Source organism: Pholis gunnellus (genome assembly GCF_910591455.1).
Source record: "Pholis gunnellus genome assembly, chromosome: 21".
Classification (NCBI taxonomy): Eukaryota; Metazoa; Chordata; class Actinopteri; order Perciformes; family Pholidae; genus Pholis; species Pholis gunnellus.
The window spans coordinates 8,335,462-8,351,635 of NC_136548.1; the positions used below are offsets into that span (position 1 = coordinate 8,335,462).

Below are 16,174 nucleotides of genomic sequence, written 5' to 3' on the forward strand. Positions count from 1 at the left end.
TTAGAGATACAACATATTGACTCATTCTCCTTCCCCTGCACCTACATATTAACAAGTCCACATGTCACACTGGAAAACATAGGAACATTTTGCAGGGCTACAACTGGCAAAACTAAGGTCATGTTCTCTGTATTTTCTCTTGGAATTTAGGATTTTTAGTAACCTGTGGGAAGCGTATGTTTTAGGCATATTATATATAAGACAAGACTATTTTAAAGTAAATAATATGGATAAAGATACATGTTTTACTCACCAGAGTATGATTCCAGCAGTTTGGGGAAGGTAAAAACAAAGTTTGGAAACTAATATCATCGGACAGTTGCCTTGTGTCAGACACACCAGGCAGCTGTAGTAGCAACGTCCGGAGATGGGCAAAAATACAGCAAAATGTATTCTGATACAAAATTCTAAATACCCCTCAAATAAATTATTTAAATAAAATACAAAATACAGGTGACAGAAAATGTAACAAAATACAATACATGTATTTTGTATTTAAAATATAGGAAATACTTTTTTCTGGATTTTCTGTTTTCTCACAATTTGGTATAGCAGAGCATTCAGGTTTGGGCTATAATGTACACAAAGCTCTGGTGAACCCCACAAACAGTCACAGAATGTCAGTGTAACTAAGCAAAGCTATTAAAAGACAACAACTTGATTGATTATATATATATTTGTATTAATGGGACTTAACAGCCCATACACTTTGGCTTTGTATCAACAAGAAAATATTCATCACATATGACATAGAAGCTCCCAATCTCCCTCTTCCTATAGCGAGCTACTCGACTGATAAGTTAACTTGCTAAACACTGGCTATGCACTAGCCTAGACAGCATGCTAGCGTCATTAGCATGTTAGCATCGATCGCTAGCTTGATAACCATCACCATGTATATACAATAGGCTATGTAGCCAGACCCAGACATATGTTATACATCAAGCTAGTTGACATCTGTCACACTCAGATAACATATTTAACAGACAATCCGTTGAACTTGAAGATCTATCAAATACAAATTACAAAATACTCAAAAGTAATTGAAATACGTATTTCAAATACAAGTAATAGAAATACTGCCCATCTCTGGCAACGTCATAGCACTTTGGAAATAAACTAAACATCTTTAAACCACGTGCATACGGGTTAGGGGGCAACCATACACATGGAGCTGAAAGAAGTGTGGTGTCAGGTTTCATAACAGTCCTTTATTGGCGGTGGGCCAGCCTCCGTTGTATCCGTCAATAGAGGAGACAGGCGGAGTCGGTGAAGTGGCAGCAAGCAAGGGGAGAACCACTTGACTTTAGTTTTGGGACATTGGAATATTCTCAAGGATCTCTATCATTTCATACCACAAGGTATTTTTCCCTTATTGACAACTATACGGAGTTATTTCCAAGTGCATGTATTACACTTTAATAATAAGTTGATAGTGACTGTCACTGTAGACTGTGTCGCCTCCAAATACGTACTGCGGTCAAGTGGTCCGTCATCTGCGGAACTTCGGTCACGTCAGCCGGCGTTTGAAATGTAATGCTCGTCTATTCGTGGTGTTACGGTACGGGTGCTTGGATAGCCCAAAAAGCCCGGAAATAGATCAATATTTCATCAATAATTTGTCTAATTTGATATAACAAGTCAAAAACAACGTCATTTTGTACATTAAGTGAAATACAACAATAAAATGATCTGAAATACACTGCTGTATAATCTTTAATTGAAAAAGGGTTCGAAAATTATAATATTACCTAATAATAATCTTTGATCTGTAAAAAAAAAAAATTCCTTCATTGGATAGCTAAAGTTCTGTTCATGATGACCCCATATATCTCCATGTCAAATGTAATGTAATCTTACTGGATAGTTTTTGAGAGAAGTGCATGTAAAGTTAGCTCAAATGACATTCAGATATTCATAATTTCCCCATATTTGACATTTTATTAAAACTAATTCTTAAGAGGTTATGTAAATGTTTCACTGGATTCTTGTTTATGAAGACCATCACTATGCCCATGTATATTTTCAAGAGATATTACTGTACAGTTTTTGAGAAAAGTGCATGTAAAGTTAGCTCAAATGACATTTTGATATTCATAATTTCCCTATATTTGACATTTTATTAAAACCAATCCTTAATAGGTTATGTAAATGTTTCACTGGATTCTTGTTTATGAAGACTCTCACTGTACCCATGTATATTTTCAAGAGATATTACTGTACAGTTTTTGAGAAAAGTACATGTTTCCAGTGAAACATTTACATAACCTCTTAAGAATTAGTTTTAATAAAATGTCAAATATGGGGAAATTATGAATATCAAAATGTCATTTCAGCTAACTTTACATGTACTTTTCTCAAAAACTGTACAGTAATATCTCTTGAAAATATACATGGGTACAGTGAGAGTCTTCATAAACAAGAATCTTGACAAATTATTGATGAATTTTGATCTATTTCTGGGCTTTTTGGGCTATCCAAGCACCCGTACCGTAACACCACGAATAGACGAGCATTTCATTTCAAACGCCGGCTCACGTGACCGAAGTTCCGCAGATGACGGACCACTTGACCGCAGTAAATACGTGGCATGTGCAGCTATGTGCAGGTATGTGCAGCGTGTGTGTGTGTCACTAGCGGTGCGGTCCAGAGACACTAGCTGCCAGGTCAACGTTAACTTTGATGAACAAAAAAGTAGTGTACAATGTTGCTGAATCTAAAACTGAATATTTTCAAGGACGTGAAATGATTCCAGTCTAACAGAAAACCATGCTCGATGACAGGAGGGCAACTATTGCATCAGCCCTCGCCCTTCGTTTATTTCACCAGAACTAAAATTGAACTGAAACAGCGAATATATGATCGTAATAATACAAGCTGTTTCAGGTGTGGTGGAGGAAGTGTATATTTTCCACGTCGTATATGTTTGACAATCCATGAAACGTAGATCAAATGGTTAAACTTTACTCCATCAGGACTATTTAAAACGAGCTAAAAGCTGCAAATGCCTGTTGATTTGGGCGCTCCCTTTCACTACATATTTATAGCAAACGTGGAAAGTAACTACTTGAGTACTGTACATGATCAGCTCACCATTTTGTTTACTTGAACTTACTTGAGTACTTTCTCTAGTAATTCATTTGAAGAAGACACACATTCACTGATTCCATGCAGCTTTTCAAAGGTGATCATTTGCTGGTTTTTTATCAGTGAATTAAATACAGTTGGGGGTTTTAGACATAGGCCTTGGATTGGATGGTTAGTTGAACATAGAAGCAATGTTAAGATGTTCACCTGTGGCTCCAATAAACTGATGGATACTTTTCAATACTTTATATCATTTTGTAGACGACTCCTAGATTTATAGATCATAATAGATCATTCATAGAGTCGCTCGCAACAGGATATTGGTTGTATTTTGCAAATGTCCTGCAGTCCCTGAAAGCAGCACTGTGTGCATGCTAGGGGTGCGGCTTGTTGTAAGGCATTCTTTCCTTCACGCGTAAGAAACAAAAACACGATTACAGCAATAAACCGCGAGGACACGCGGGCGGTAAAATAATTCCAACACACATTCATCTGACTTTATATCTTTTTATAGTTGGAGTTAAATATCGGCATCAAAGTATCCGACATGTTGCATTAATTTGCCAAATGTAAACAGAAGAGTAACTCCGCTCGCGACGTGGATGATAAAGTGACAGACCAAGCAGCAGCCACACGTGCACGTTTTTCTCTTTTTAGGACCGAAGACTAAAACATTATTGCCGATATTCTCCGTTTTCTGCCATCTCCGGTGTGTCTTCTACCTCGTGCGACATTTTGCCGGTGACTAGGTGAGTTTGGTTTATTTAGAAGTGTGTGTTTTCTGTGTTCACAGTGAGGCGAGACAAAGACAGGCGGTCGGGGGTGTAAGCTATAAGCATGGTGTAGCTTCAGCTACCGCGCGAAGAGGCTACAACTGATTGTACCTCGAAAGTGATGTTAACGTATGTTAGGAACTAACTGCTCTACTTAATGTGACGCATGCGAGGACGTTTATTGGACCCCACCTGTTCTAATCAATTGTGATAGACCACCTGGTGGGACAGCCGGCTGCAGTTGTGTACACTCAGATGACAGCTTGTCAGTCTAATGCAGTGGTCCCCAAACTACGGCCCGCGGGCCGGATGCGGCCCGCCTCCACATTTGGTCCGGCCCCCTGAACAATACCAGAGACGCATTATGATTTTTTTTCAGTCTGCACAATTAATCGAATTTTAATCAGCCAACCACCAGGGGGCGAACGAGATGAGAGCTGTCATGCGCGCACCCTGTAGAAGTAGAAGAGTAGAAGAAGTAGAAGAAGAGAGAGACGGGAGCTTGAAGGACGAGTACTTGTGCTTAATTTATTTACACGCCGGCATGTCATGTCTGTCACTACATGGTCGCGCGTTTTCAATTCCCCTGCTCTCTGTATCGCGCACGGCGGTGTTCCGCCCCGATCCGCGCGCACGATGCAACGGTCGCTCACCTGCGAGTAGCACGCGAGTAGCCAGTTCCAGTCAGTACCAGTCCCACACCTGTTGCACCTAAACGAGTAAAACGATTTCATGTGCCAGAACCTCGCTGCACAAAACACTCGCAGGTGTTTGTCCTCAAGGTAAGAACATCCTTATCTCATCTAGTCGGTGTCAGTACTTGCCTTTTGCTCAATTAGCACATGAAAATAGACTTTGTGGGTGTTCTTCTATACTTTTTAAAACTATATAAAGCATGAAGACATCCATGCAGGTAGGATTTATTACAGGGCTGTTGAATTAGACTGCAGCAGTTTAAGGTAAGTGTACCTAATATATTGGCAACACACACACACACACGCACACACACACACACACACACACACACACACACAGCACCAGAGTAAATATGTTGAGGTTCACCACAAATGACTGTGTAGCATCGCAAAAAACAGTTCTTCAGCTGAAGAAAAGTTTCCATGAATCTATAAAGAATCAAGAATAACTGTGTTGGTCATCATGGATGATCAGCCACAGTAATACATAATCAATGCAGTGGTTATGTGCTACTTCACGTTCTACATTCTTACCGCCGTCTTTCTTTTCTTCTTGTCCTCCTGTGTTAGATGGAGAAGCAGCCCCTGCCAACAGACGATGACAAGACCGAAAACACTGAGGTCGACTGCTACGCTGGCGAGGACGACCAGCCGGCCTCCTCTGACCCCGTCGCTCGAGCAGGATGGAACAGTAAAATAGACTATTTTTTGGCTCAGGTGGGATTCAGCGTTGGGCTCGGCAACGTCTGGAGGTTTCCGTATTTGTGCCATCAAAATGGAGGGGGTGAGTACCTATTATCGTCGTCCACGTTAGATGGCTTCCACGGGATTGGGGCCTTTTTGGGTCCCATGGGACCAAACACAGATGTTGTGCGTACAGAGTAGCTTAGTTAGTCAGCGTCATCATCACAGGGCGAGCATGTGATGAAAGGGATAGAGAGAGAGAGTACCAGAAAGAGCATGCATGTAAATGCATTTACTGCCTGCCTCCAAATGAGCAGCACACACTTTAACATGTTGTTTTTATATGTATTAACTGTCAACAGCACTAAACACTGTTGCTCTGAAGTCTGATGTTCCAACATCTGGATGTTTTAATGTCTTATTTTACATACAAATGCTTGGTAATAACGTGCATGCTTTCAATCAATCTACTCAGTGTGTTTGAATAAATCACCAAGATGCTGATTTGGTCACCTCTTCTCCGCAGGAGCTTTTCTCCTCCTGTATGTGCTGCTGATGCTGATCATAGGCATTCCCTTGTTCTTCCTGGAGCTGGCAGCCGGTCAGGCCATCCGACAGGGCAGCATCGGAGTGTGGAAGTACATCTCCCCCAGGCTGGCAGGGATCGGCTACTCCAGCTGTGTGGTAAGAGACTGTTTGTTAAACTACTAGATTGTTCACTATTTGATGGGAAATGTATTCCAGGTGTCATTTTTGTGCTCCAGTCAGTCATTTTTCCACCGTCTAGAAAAGCACATTGCTGTATGATAAATGGCACGGTTACTCTTAAAAACATAACATGTTTTTTTTTTTTTGTCCTCAGGTGTGTTTCTTTGTGGCCCTCTACTACAATGTGATCCTCGCGTGGAGCCTTTTCTATCTCGGGAACTCGTTCCAGAACCCTTTACCTTGGGAACAGTGTCCAATAGAGGGGAATGTAACAGGTAAACGCACAACATGGAGGTGAAAAAAAACTGAATCACGGCTTCAAGGCTCCTTTATTGTCATCGTGCAAACACGGTGATGCACAACAAAATGCAGCTGGAAGACGACAAAAAAAACAAAAACTATCGTGCATTTGAATTTGCATCCTAAAGCATTTAAAACTGTAAATGTATTCACTTTGAGTCACATGTAAGACTAGTAATTGATCCTCTTTTTTCTTTCTTTTATCACCAGTAAAAGAATGTGAGAAGAGCTCCCCCACATCGTATTTCTGGTACCGCAAGGCTTTGGATACCACAGACTCCATCGATGAGACGGGCTCTTTTAACCCGTACATCGTCTGCTGTCTGCTGGCGGCCTGGACCGCCGTGTGCCTGGCAATGTTCAAGGGCATCAAGAGCTCTGTCAAGGTAACCGTGTGGTCTGTTGTGGCTCCAGCTGTTGCTTTGACCGTCGAGGAAGCTTTGCTTACGTTGGAACAGCGCTCGGATGTTTCAGTAGAGTTGTGATTATCAGGAACTTTGAACATTGTAACTACTGGACTGAAGCATTTTTCAGTCACTTACTGGACGAGTTGTTACGTAGGACATTTACAGTTTTAGGGACTGTTTATCTTTGTTATGATGTGTATATAGGAGTAGGGCTGCACGATTATGGCCAAAATCATATTTTTGATCAATAATGAGATCACGATTATTCATTAATGACCAGTTACCGGACCTTAGATGCTTGGTATCGACTGTTGCATCGTGCGTGCAGGGCGGGGCGGGGCGGGGCGGGGCGGAGCGGGGCGGGGTGGAGCGGAGCGGGGCGGGGTGGAGCGGGGCGGGTCGGAACACCGCCATGAGATACAGAGAGCATGGGAATTGTAAATGCGCGAACATGTAGTGACAGATGTGACATTCCGTAAATAAATTAAGCACAAGTACTGGTCGTTAAAGCTTCTGTCTCTCTACTCTTCCACTTCTACAGGGTGGGCGTATGTCATCCCCCCCCGTCTCGTTTTCCCCCTGGTGGTTGGCTGACTGTTGAGGAAGCGCTTGATTTGATATGTAGCAGAGCACGCATTTTAAACGTCATGCTCATTTAATTGTGGCTGCCAAAATCGTGATCGCGATTTAAAATTCTATTAATTGTGCAGCCCTATATAGGAATCAGATGGTTCATATGTGTTAGAAATGGTGCTGGGAATATTAGAAAGATGTTCAATTGTTTCCACTAAACACAATATTAAATTTGAACCGTGGCAATAAGTTGATTACCATCACAGTGATTACTTTGGGGACCAGCGAAATTGTTCCTTGATGGAAAACAAAAACACCTGTATCCTGTGCTACTTTGTTTTGGTCAAATCCCCGTCATGTGTTGGGCTTAGATTTCAGGGTTAGTTCGGGTGATGTAATCTCTCTGGAATGTGTGGTTTAGGTGTTGACCCACTTCAAGTAGCAACGTTGACCTCAAGTCTTAAAGTATTTAGTGTTTTGTAAATCAGCATTTATTTAATACTGTCCTGTTTGTTTTCCCCAAACACATCAGCCTGTTGTTGAATTATACATTATAGTGAACAGCAAAGCTTTTCAGACAAACCTTTTTAACTAAAGTTCTCTCAGGTGACATTTGTGTTACCAAATGGTGGTTCATGTTTACTTAACAAACACAGGAATTGAACCCTGCCTGAGGCAAACACACCGGTGTGGAAATAAGGATTTCCTGATAGAGTTAAAGCTAATATCTGAGAGGAAGTTTAACACAGCTTAGTCTCACATCAGGTGTTTCACACAATTACTGACTTAATCATCTCTATTACAAAGGCAATGTGTTCAGTGTATGACAAGCGGCAAGCTTTACACTTAAAGCGACAGTGTGTAGGATTTGGTGGCCATCGAGTGGTGTGTTTGCAGATTACAACCAGCTGAATCCCGCTCTGCTCAGTCCTGCCTGCTCAAGACTGCAGCAACACCAGTCGCAGAGGCAACGCCATGATAAAGCCATCCTTGGAAGTCAGACGGCAGCTGGCGGTACCACGCTTATGACCTCTGCGGCTCACGCTCCCGCAGTTTTTCCGAGAACTACGTTTTGTCCACAGTGGACTCCGTGAAGAGGAACCGACTGACGTCTGTGGTAGCTGTCTGGATTCACTCGTTGTAATAATCCTTCTTTGACACTTCCTAGGTGATGTATTTCTCTTCCATCTTCCCCTACGTGGTGCTGTTCTGCTTCCTCGTCCGAGGGCTCATGTTGGATGGGGCCTTGGATGGAATCTTCTACATGTTCTACCCCAAGGTACCCGCGTGAAATGCAAAAGGTTACGTGTAGAAAAGCGAGGCAGATATGAATATTTCCCTGACGCACCTGTCGTTCCCTCTATGCGTTTCTAGCTGGAGATCTGGGCAGACATTCAGGTGTGGCGGCAGGCGGCCACACAGGTCTTCTTTGCTTTAGGCCTTGGCTTCGGGTCCATCATCGCCTACTCCTCCTACAACCCCAAGAACAACAACTGCCACCGTGACGCCTTCACCGTCGCCACCATAAACTTCCTCACATCTCTGCTCGCCTCTCTGGTGGTGTTTGCTGTGCTCGGCTTCCGCGCCAAAGACAAGGCCCTGGCATGTGTGGCCAGGTATGTTTTTAATCAAAGTATGAATGTTGAGTTATGCATAAAAAAACCCCCCAAACAACATAAAGACTTAAATTGTAAGTCACTAGTATATAAAATGCCCTCTGTGGCCGACATGTTGTTTTTTACTTTTCTTCTGAGATTTATTCATTCATAAACTGCATGTTTACAGTTGTGTTTTGTCTTTTTCTTGTCTTAGTAATATGAAGGAGTTATCGGAGCAGTTTCTCAGTAATAATGTGGACACAAACCTGATGCCAAGCTTCAACTATTCTGATCCCGGCTCTGTGGCTCTCGAGGACTACAGGGTCTGGTTTAAACAGAATGGAAATAAGGTCCCTGGCAATTTAACAGACTGTGACCTGGAAAAAGAGATGCAGCAGGTAAATATTGAGTTTTTGTGACCTTTCTTTCTTTTTCTGTGTTTTGCGTACTGTACATTAAGCCAAAGCTGGCACTCTTGTTTGTGTTCAGGGAGTGGAGGGCACAGGCCTAGCTTTCATTGCCTTCACAGAGGCCATGTCACTCCTGCCCGGCAGCCCCTTCTGGTCAGCGCTCTTCTTCCTCATGCTGCTCAACTTGGGATTCAGCACCATGTTTGGCACTATGGAAGGCATCCTCGCCCCACTCACTGACCGCTTCAAAACTCTGGCCAACAACAAGACCAAATTCACAAGTAAACACCTTTCTTTTCCACCTCAAGCATCACGTTTCTTTATCAAAGGGAGATGGAACTGTTTGCAAAATGCTCCAAACAACACTGTCAGTGAGAACTGTGTGTTTCCCATTCAGTGCTGTTGGACAGTAAAGTCTTACCTCACTACATTATCTTTATTAGTGTCTTTTCCCTGACACCTTAAGCAGAGAGGGAGCAAAATGAATACATTTACCTCCTGACGTTATTCAGGATAATCCACAAATGTATCTTGTTGTAAGTTGTGCTTCACCTTTACATGCTCATGTCGTTGCAGTTTTCAGCTGCATCCTGGGCTTTCTAATGGGCCTGCTCTTCACCCAGCGGTGTGGGAACTACTTTGTGATGATGTTCGATGATTACTCTGCCACTCTGCCCCTGATCATCGTGGTGGTTTTTGAGACCTTCAGCGTGTCTTGGCTATATGGAGCTGATAGGTGAGGTCTATTTGTCTTATCTCTAGAAAGCTTAGATTCCACGTAAATGTCAAGTAATCCGTTTTCCTTCTGAGTCCAATCGGTGTTTTGTTGAAAAATGTGTTTGTGAGAGTTTCCCGCTCTGTGTTCCTGAAGGTTCCTTGATGACATCGAGGCGATGCTGGGCTGGCGTCCCTATGTGATTTACAAGTACCTGTGGAAATACATCTCCCTGCCGGCTATGCTGGTCCTGCTGGGCGCCACCACCATTCGCATGTTCATCAAACGCCCCAAGTATTTGGCATGGAACCATGAGACGGTATGGATAATTGTATTAAATGGAGAGAATACAACCGTGACGTGTTGATGCTGAAAAGAAACGAAGCTATTTAAGATGAGATGTTGTCTTTGAGTGATTATTTGATTCCCTTTTCTTCAGGGTTCTGAGAAGGAGCTGGAGTACCCAGGCTGGGCTCTGGCTGTCATGGCTATACTGATCATATTTGCTATAATGCCCATCCCAGTGGCCTTCATCCATGCTGTTCTGCTGGAGAGGACAAAGCAAACAGCCAGACATGCAGAGACTGGTCAGTACCGCATTGTTAGCACCGATGACAACTGTGAAACTCCAATGACTGACATGTCAGAACTGAGTGAAAGAAACGGTGCCACTGCGTCCTTTTCCTAAACACCGGACATGACGTCACACGGTGGAAAAGGACCATCAGCACGCAATCCAAATTTAAGTGTGCCGTTTTTAAAGGACAATTGAATCTCAATGATTTTGGTGGGAAAGAGGGACAAAGGTTATTTTAATATTTAAAAGCTTTTCCACTTTATTTTTTATTTTGTCTCCAAAATACTCAAAAATAAATAAACTATTTATTGCTGTTTGGTAGCACAAAAGTAAACATTTCCAATGAATGATGAATGTTGTCCGAATAATCAAAAATAATGCGTCTTAAATTTCATTATTAGCCATAGACACTTGTCCATTTATCTAACTTTTGTATCTGTTTTACAGCACAGTGAATGTTACAATTGTTATGAAAATTGTTTTAGTCTGTGCTTAAGATTGTGACTTATGAAAAACAGCTGAGCCTGAATTAAATAGCAGAAAATGGCGGCATCACCGTACTTGTGTACAGCACATGTTTCTACTGCACCTGTGCTGTCAGGACGGCCAGAGAGGAAATGTATCCGCTCTGTTTTACCACGATGACATATTTTCCTCAAAGCTAATCAACTACAGTTGTTTATGAGACTGTTACGTCAGCTATGTTGAGATTAAATGCAGCTATTGGTACAGTATTAGTGCCCTTCACTACATCTCACCACGTTTACAGCTCAAAAAACACCAGAGTCACTGTTTTGGTTCTACAGTTTGATATTCTGTTGTAGGTATGTTTTATGTCTGCAGGAGCGCACTGCAATTCATACTACACATGTGCACCGTATGTTAACGTTCTCCATCCAAACAACCTGAAATCCAACTGCTGCTACACTGAATCAGAGCACTCGCTTTCTTAGCTCTGTGGCGATTGCTATTTTAACATCACTTTTTTTTTTATATCGGTAAAAAGTTTGTCAAGTGATAGCATGGTACAAATATTAAGGTCAACTCTTATTTGTAATGTAAATATGTATAAAGTAGTTGTAGGAACTCTTCATGAACAAATGTAATTGAAAATGCGTGGGATTTTCTGTTCTTTTTTTATTTGTAACTTTGAAATTGTCGTGATCATTTTATTTTTTTAAGCTCAGGTTTAGGAGGAAAGTAGTTGCATGTTTGAGTCTTAGACCATGAAGCCACAGACCAGAAAAATACTCATTTACATCAGAGTTAAGTGTAGTGTACGATAAAGTAATGTTTCTTTTGTAAAAGGTATTTTGTTTTTTACTTAAATGCTTGGTCATCTTTTCGAGGTCATTTTTCTGAAAACAAAGGTGTCGTTTATTTTCCATTCTCAGTGGGTTACCGTCAGTATGAATTGTTCTCATGTTGTTTACTATATATGGATCAAAGTGAGGTGCCTTCACATTTAATCAGGCGGACTAGAGAGACTTAAAGTCCATTTGTAATCGTTTATGTAGTCTGTAAGTCTGCATAAAATGAATTGTCAGAAAATGTAATATATTTTAAATTTTATTAAAAACTTTCTTTCAGAATGACTGTATCGAAATAATCTTTGCTGTTTGAGATGTGACTTAAGCTTGCAATTCAAACATTGCTCAGACTTTACCCGACCAGGTCTTAAGTATTGACTTGTTCAACTTGTTCTGAATTCACATCTGTAGTTAGATCAACCACCCATTATCTGATCTAAATGGTTTGACCGGTGCTCTCTCTAAAGATAAGTTATGTCTGATACTTTCTCATCTTTTAATTTTGAAACTTAATATGCAATTGTGTTAAGAATAGTTAAATAAATGAATATATAATCCTACACAATGAATGGAAAGCTTCAATAGACCCCTTGATTGATATCTGTATTGACGTGTGTGTGTGTGTGTGTATATATGTTCTGTTTCCATCAACATTAGAGAATGAAGAGTAGAGTGAAACATAGGTAATCTATGCGTCTACGTGGAAAATCTACTTGATTAAAAACATAATTGGCGTCTGATCCATTGTCAGTAAATGGGTGGATCCATTATTTTGACAATAAAATAACATTTGATTTCTTCGTCCTGAGAATCCCTCAGGTTGCTGAATTCTGTAATTTGTCATACTTAAATAAAAGAAAGAAATATCTTAAAGATATTTAGTTTTTGCATAATAGTAGTTGGGACCTCATAACCATCATGAGATTGAATCAGTACATGTATGTGTCAGCAGGGAGCTCTGTTGCGCTCATGTCAGCATTTCTTTGCTTAATACCCTCGTGTTCCAGCAGGTTGTGTGAGCTGCAAAAACATTTCAACTTAAGCTTATTTGGTTCGATTGCTCTTTTCCCCTCATCGCATCCAAATTACCTAAATAAAATCTGATTTCACTTGTTACGAGCAAGCAACCCCGGCACCCTCTCCAGTTTATTTTCTTTAAAGAATACAAAACATTGTGCCAAAGCAGAACTGCTGCTGAAGGAAATCCTCTGAAAGATCCCCCCCCCACACTTTTGTCTGTCTCAACACAACACTTACATCTCCTACATGTGTGTATGCGTGAGTGGACGAGTACTCTCAGGTGTGCCCTTGGAAATATTCGGTGTCTGGGGAGGCTTGTTGTCTTGGATGCAGCCTCGCATCAGTCAGCCAGAGAGGCGGAGAGAACAGGGCCAACACCCGGCAGACAGAAACACAACTTACTCGCTTCAACCTCAGGTAAGTACTCATGATGAGATCCGTTTTTAAAATGTTAAAACTTGCCTTTGAATAACAGTGAAAGTGTTTTTGTGTGTGCGTATAGTATACAGAGAGATCAGTATTTTTCTTTAGACTGGGAAAGTATATCTTTGAACAACAAGCTGTGGAGTATGAAAAACAACTGTGATATTGTTTTTACTGTTATTAAAGTCCATAGCCAGGCCTGTTAGCGTCCAAGAGAAAGCATGTATATACCAAAAGAAGAAGAAAACCTTCAGATACAAATTCTATTGTTTTCATTGATTATATATTTTGCAAGTGTCTTAATATTCACTTGCAGACTTATCAGTGGATCACCCACATGGCGGTCCTTGCAGCTCTCTGTTTGCTGCTGGCGCTTCCACTGAGCAGCTCCCAGAGTACCCTGCAGTCCGAGCAGGAGATCAACGGCCATCAGGCCCTGGCAGCCCCCCCCCCTCCTCCTCCTCCTCCTCCTGCCCCACACATACGAGACCTACTCAGAAAAGAGGAAACCACTCACTTAAATGCAAAGCAAACGTGTAAGCGCAGTTCAAAGAAATGTTTTTTTTTTTTCAGCGCAACTGCAAATATTCGGGCGTGCACAATGTCAATGTCAGAGAGGCAGTAAAAGCTGGTTCCACACACACAGAATGTGGGTGTGAAAAGTCTGACTGATGGTCGCTGTGCCTCCACAGATGCCCGTGTAGACAAAGATAACGCCAAAGTGGGTCTGTTCATCGCCGCGGCCATGGGAACCTTCGCTCTGATGGCTGCAGTGTACTGTATCTACAACAAGTTCTACACCAAACACCAGTACCTGCACACCCAGCTTAACGACGACTCAGGTAGATGAATAGACTTTTATTCAATTCTTGTTGCGTTAGAGCGTCTTTCGATCTTACACTTGAGGAAACTGCAGCCCCTTGGTGCCAAATCGCATTGCCTGCAGGGACTGTCTGTAAAAAAAAAATAAAGATATCATATCTGCCGTCACTACAAAGTGGCACTACTGCAGAGAAAACAAAAGCGACAGCTGTGAGCATAGAAACGTCTCTGTCAGAGGGATAAAAGGAAGTTGAAGATTGAAATACAGTCTCCTCATCGGCAGACACCGAGAGAAGACTGGCCCTGTCAACATCTGATCTTTTTCCTCTCTCGTCTCTCGGGTATCATTTGTTGTAAAGCATCACAGGCAGGCTGGGTTATTAGACATCAGCATGCTGTAATGTGTTCATGGACTTGCAAAATGACTTCCTGGAACTCAAGCCCTTCCTTGTGCTGTAAATTGGAGGCACTCATAAATGATGTGTAGCTTTAATAGTAGAACAGCAAATGTATTTCAAGAGCGGTTCCTTATGTATCCGTCTGTCTGCAGATTTAACCGCGGACCCCATGGACCACCCCCCCGTATTTTTCTACGCCTCTGCTGGCTCCAGTGCGGCAGCTGTGCAGAGACCTGGTTATGGCTCGCTTTCGGACACTCCATCCATCATCTCTGTGCCACCCAGCCTGTCTCCTCCTCCCTCTGCCATGCCCTTCCCTCCCCTCTTCCTCTCCTCTCATTCCCTGAGAACTATATCAGCAAGGGATCTGGAGAAGAGCTGTATCTGATGTCGAATGCTTAGCTCGCGGTGCGAGACTTTTGAATGTAGTTGTTATTTGAATGTACACAGTTTTTTTTCCCAATATCTATACACATCAAAGTTTTCATTTTTGCAGGGAAATGACTTTGCACATACGCCACCCTTTTAGAAATGAAGGGACTTCTTCAGCGGCATTTGTTGGTAGAATATACGGGAGAGCCCTGTGATGTGATGTGATGGCAGAAGTACAGTATATCCACCACCTGCTGCAATTGTCAAGTCTGTCAGATACGATTGTCAAACCATAGACCTCCTGACCTTTAACTGCCCACACGCATCACCAAATCTGCCCCAAACATTTGCCTTTGTATCACAACCTAATGTATAAACTGCAGTCATATGCACATTTGCATAGCTACATTAAACTAGATCTTTCCTGCACCTTATCTAATACCGGACACCCTTTCAGTAGTTGTCCAGTATGGTACTAGAAAAAAAATAAACTGTCCAGTTATTAAAGAAATGTTGTCTTGCTCATTTCTAATTACAGTCCCTATACAAAATCAGATTGAATTAGAATCATTTGGTTCTAACATTAATGGTGGCTCTATGCTATGTCCTAATCCTTGCATGCACAATACCAGGACCCTGAAACTGAGGCGGCTAAAAGGAATTAAGCCATCATTGATTATTTTGTTTACACCTGGGATTTCCTGACAGTGATATGTCACGATGTCCTCTGTAATAACGGCCTATTGCCTGTTTCTTTCATGGACCTTTATTCCAGTCTCAGCTCCACCATAGGTTTACGATATCAGAATAAAAAAATAACGTGCGCACCACTTCCAATGCAAAGATTAAAAAAAAGATATCAAAGTCCATCAAGTTATGCATTCAGTAACATTTTGAACCAATTTATAGATGACACATTGCTGTTGGAAGAAGGGGAAATACGCAAAGCTGCAATGTTATATTTATCTTTTAAAGACTTTATTCTCGATAGATTGCACATCACTAACATAATGTAAATATTTAACTGACCTTTTGGTCCATTTTCTTTATCCCTTTCGGATACTTCAATATACAGCCATCTCTATATCAGTTGGTCTATATGTAGCTCTCTCTGAGAAAGCAGCTCCCTGCTGTTCATTTTTTATTTAGCTTCTTAGAAATGTTGGTATGACGCACAGGACATATTGCTAAGACGAGGAGGTAGAACCACAACATCTACAACCTGTCGTTTTTTAAATCCCATGTTTCTTGTTTTCTGTTACTGCTGATATATAGTGTTTCTTTTTCGTTTTTTTAAGAATC

General features: G+C 41.6%; 2 protein-coding genes across 3 annotated transcripts; both read left to right on the forward strand.

Annotated features, from left to right (window-relative positions):
* Window positions 1–3,507: 3,507 nt before the first annotated feature.
* Window positions 3,508–12,344, forward strand: LOC306713063 (sodium-dependent neutral amino acid transporter B(0)AT2-like). Of its 2 annotated transcripts, none has more exons than XM_079182623.1 (12): window positions 3,508–4,642; window positions 5,126–5,339; window positions 5,766–5,923; window positions 6,102–6,222; window positions 6,458–6,633; window positions 8,396–8,506; window positions 8,602–8,843; window positions 9,040–9,223; window positions 9,315–9,516; window positions 9,812–9,971; window positions 10,107–10,269; window positions 10,390–12,344. In XM_079182623.1, exons 2-12 carry the CDS (start codon window positions 5,126–5,128, stop codon window positions 10,636–10,638), a joined length of 1,980 nt encoding a protein of 659 aa, XP_079038749.1. In that variant the 5' UTR covers window positions 3,508–4,642; the 3' UTR covers window positions 10,639–12,344. The 2 variants fall into 2 exon arrangements, with proteins under 2 accessions (XP_079038749.1, XP_079038750.1); XM_079182624.1 differs by having other exon boundaries at window positions 3,508–3,836.
* Window positions 12,345–12,506: 162 nt separating this feature from the next.
* LOC306713484 (uncharacterized protein) lies at window positions 12,507–15,306 on the forward strand. The gene is made up of 4 exons (XM_079183197.1): window positions 12,507–13,274; window positions 13,597–13,816; window positions 13,973–14,122; window positions 14,653–15,306. The coding sequence occupies exons 1-4, from the start codon at window positions 13,104–13,106 to the stop codon at window positions 14,886–14,888; spliced, it is 777 nt and encodes a 258-aa protein (XP_079039323.1). The 5' UTR covers window positions 12,507–13,103; the 3' UTR covers window positions 14,889–15,306.
* The last annotated feature ends 868 nt before the right edge of the window (window positions 15,307–16,174 follow it).

What these genes read in the sequence shown, in the direction of transcription:
- LOC306713063 (XM_079182623.1), top strand. Translation starts at nt 5,126, where the DNA reads ATGGAGAAGCAGCCCCTGCCAACAGACGATGACAAGACCGAAAACACT. An exon ending in TCGGCTACTCCAGCTGTGTG is followed by an intron (nt 5,924 to 6,101) that starts GTAAGAGACTGT and finishes TTTTGTCCTCAG; the next exon opens with GTGTGTTTCTTTGTGGCCCT. An exon ending in TGGCTATATGGAGCTGATAG is followed by an intron (nt 9,972 to 10,106) that starts GTGAGGTCTATT and finishes GTGTTCCTGAAG; the next exon opens with GTTCCTTGATGACATCGAGG.
- LOC306713484 (XM_079183197.1), top strand. Translation starts at nt 13,104, where the DNA reads ATGTGTGTATGCGTGAGTGGACGAGTACTCTCAGGTGTGCCCTTGGAA. An exon ending in CTTACTCGCTTCAACCTCAG is followed by an intron (nt 13,275 to 13,596) that starts GTAAGTACTCAT and finishes ATTCACTTGCAG; the next exon opens with ACTTATCAGTGGATCACCCA. An exon ending in CCAGCTTAACGACGACTCAG is followed by an intron (nt 14,123 to 14,652) that starts GTAGATGAATAG and finishes GTCTGTCTGCAG; the next exon opens with ATTTAACCGCGGACCCCATG.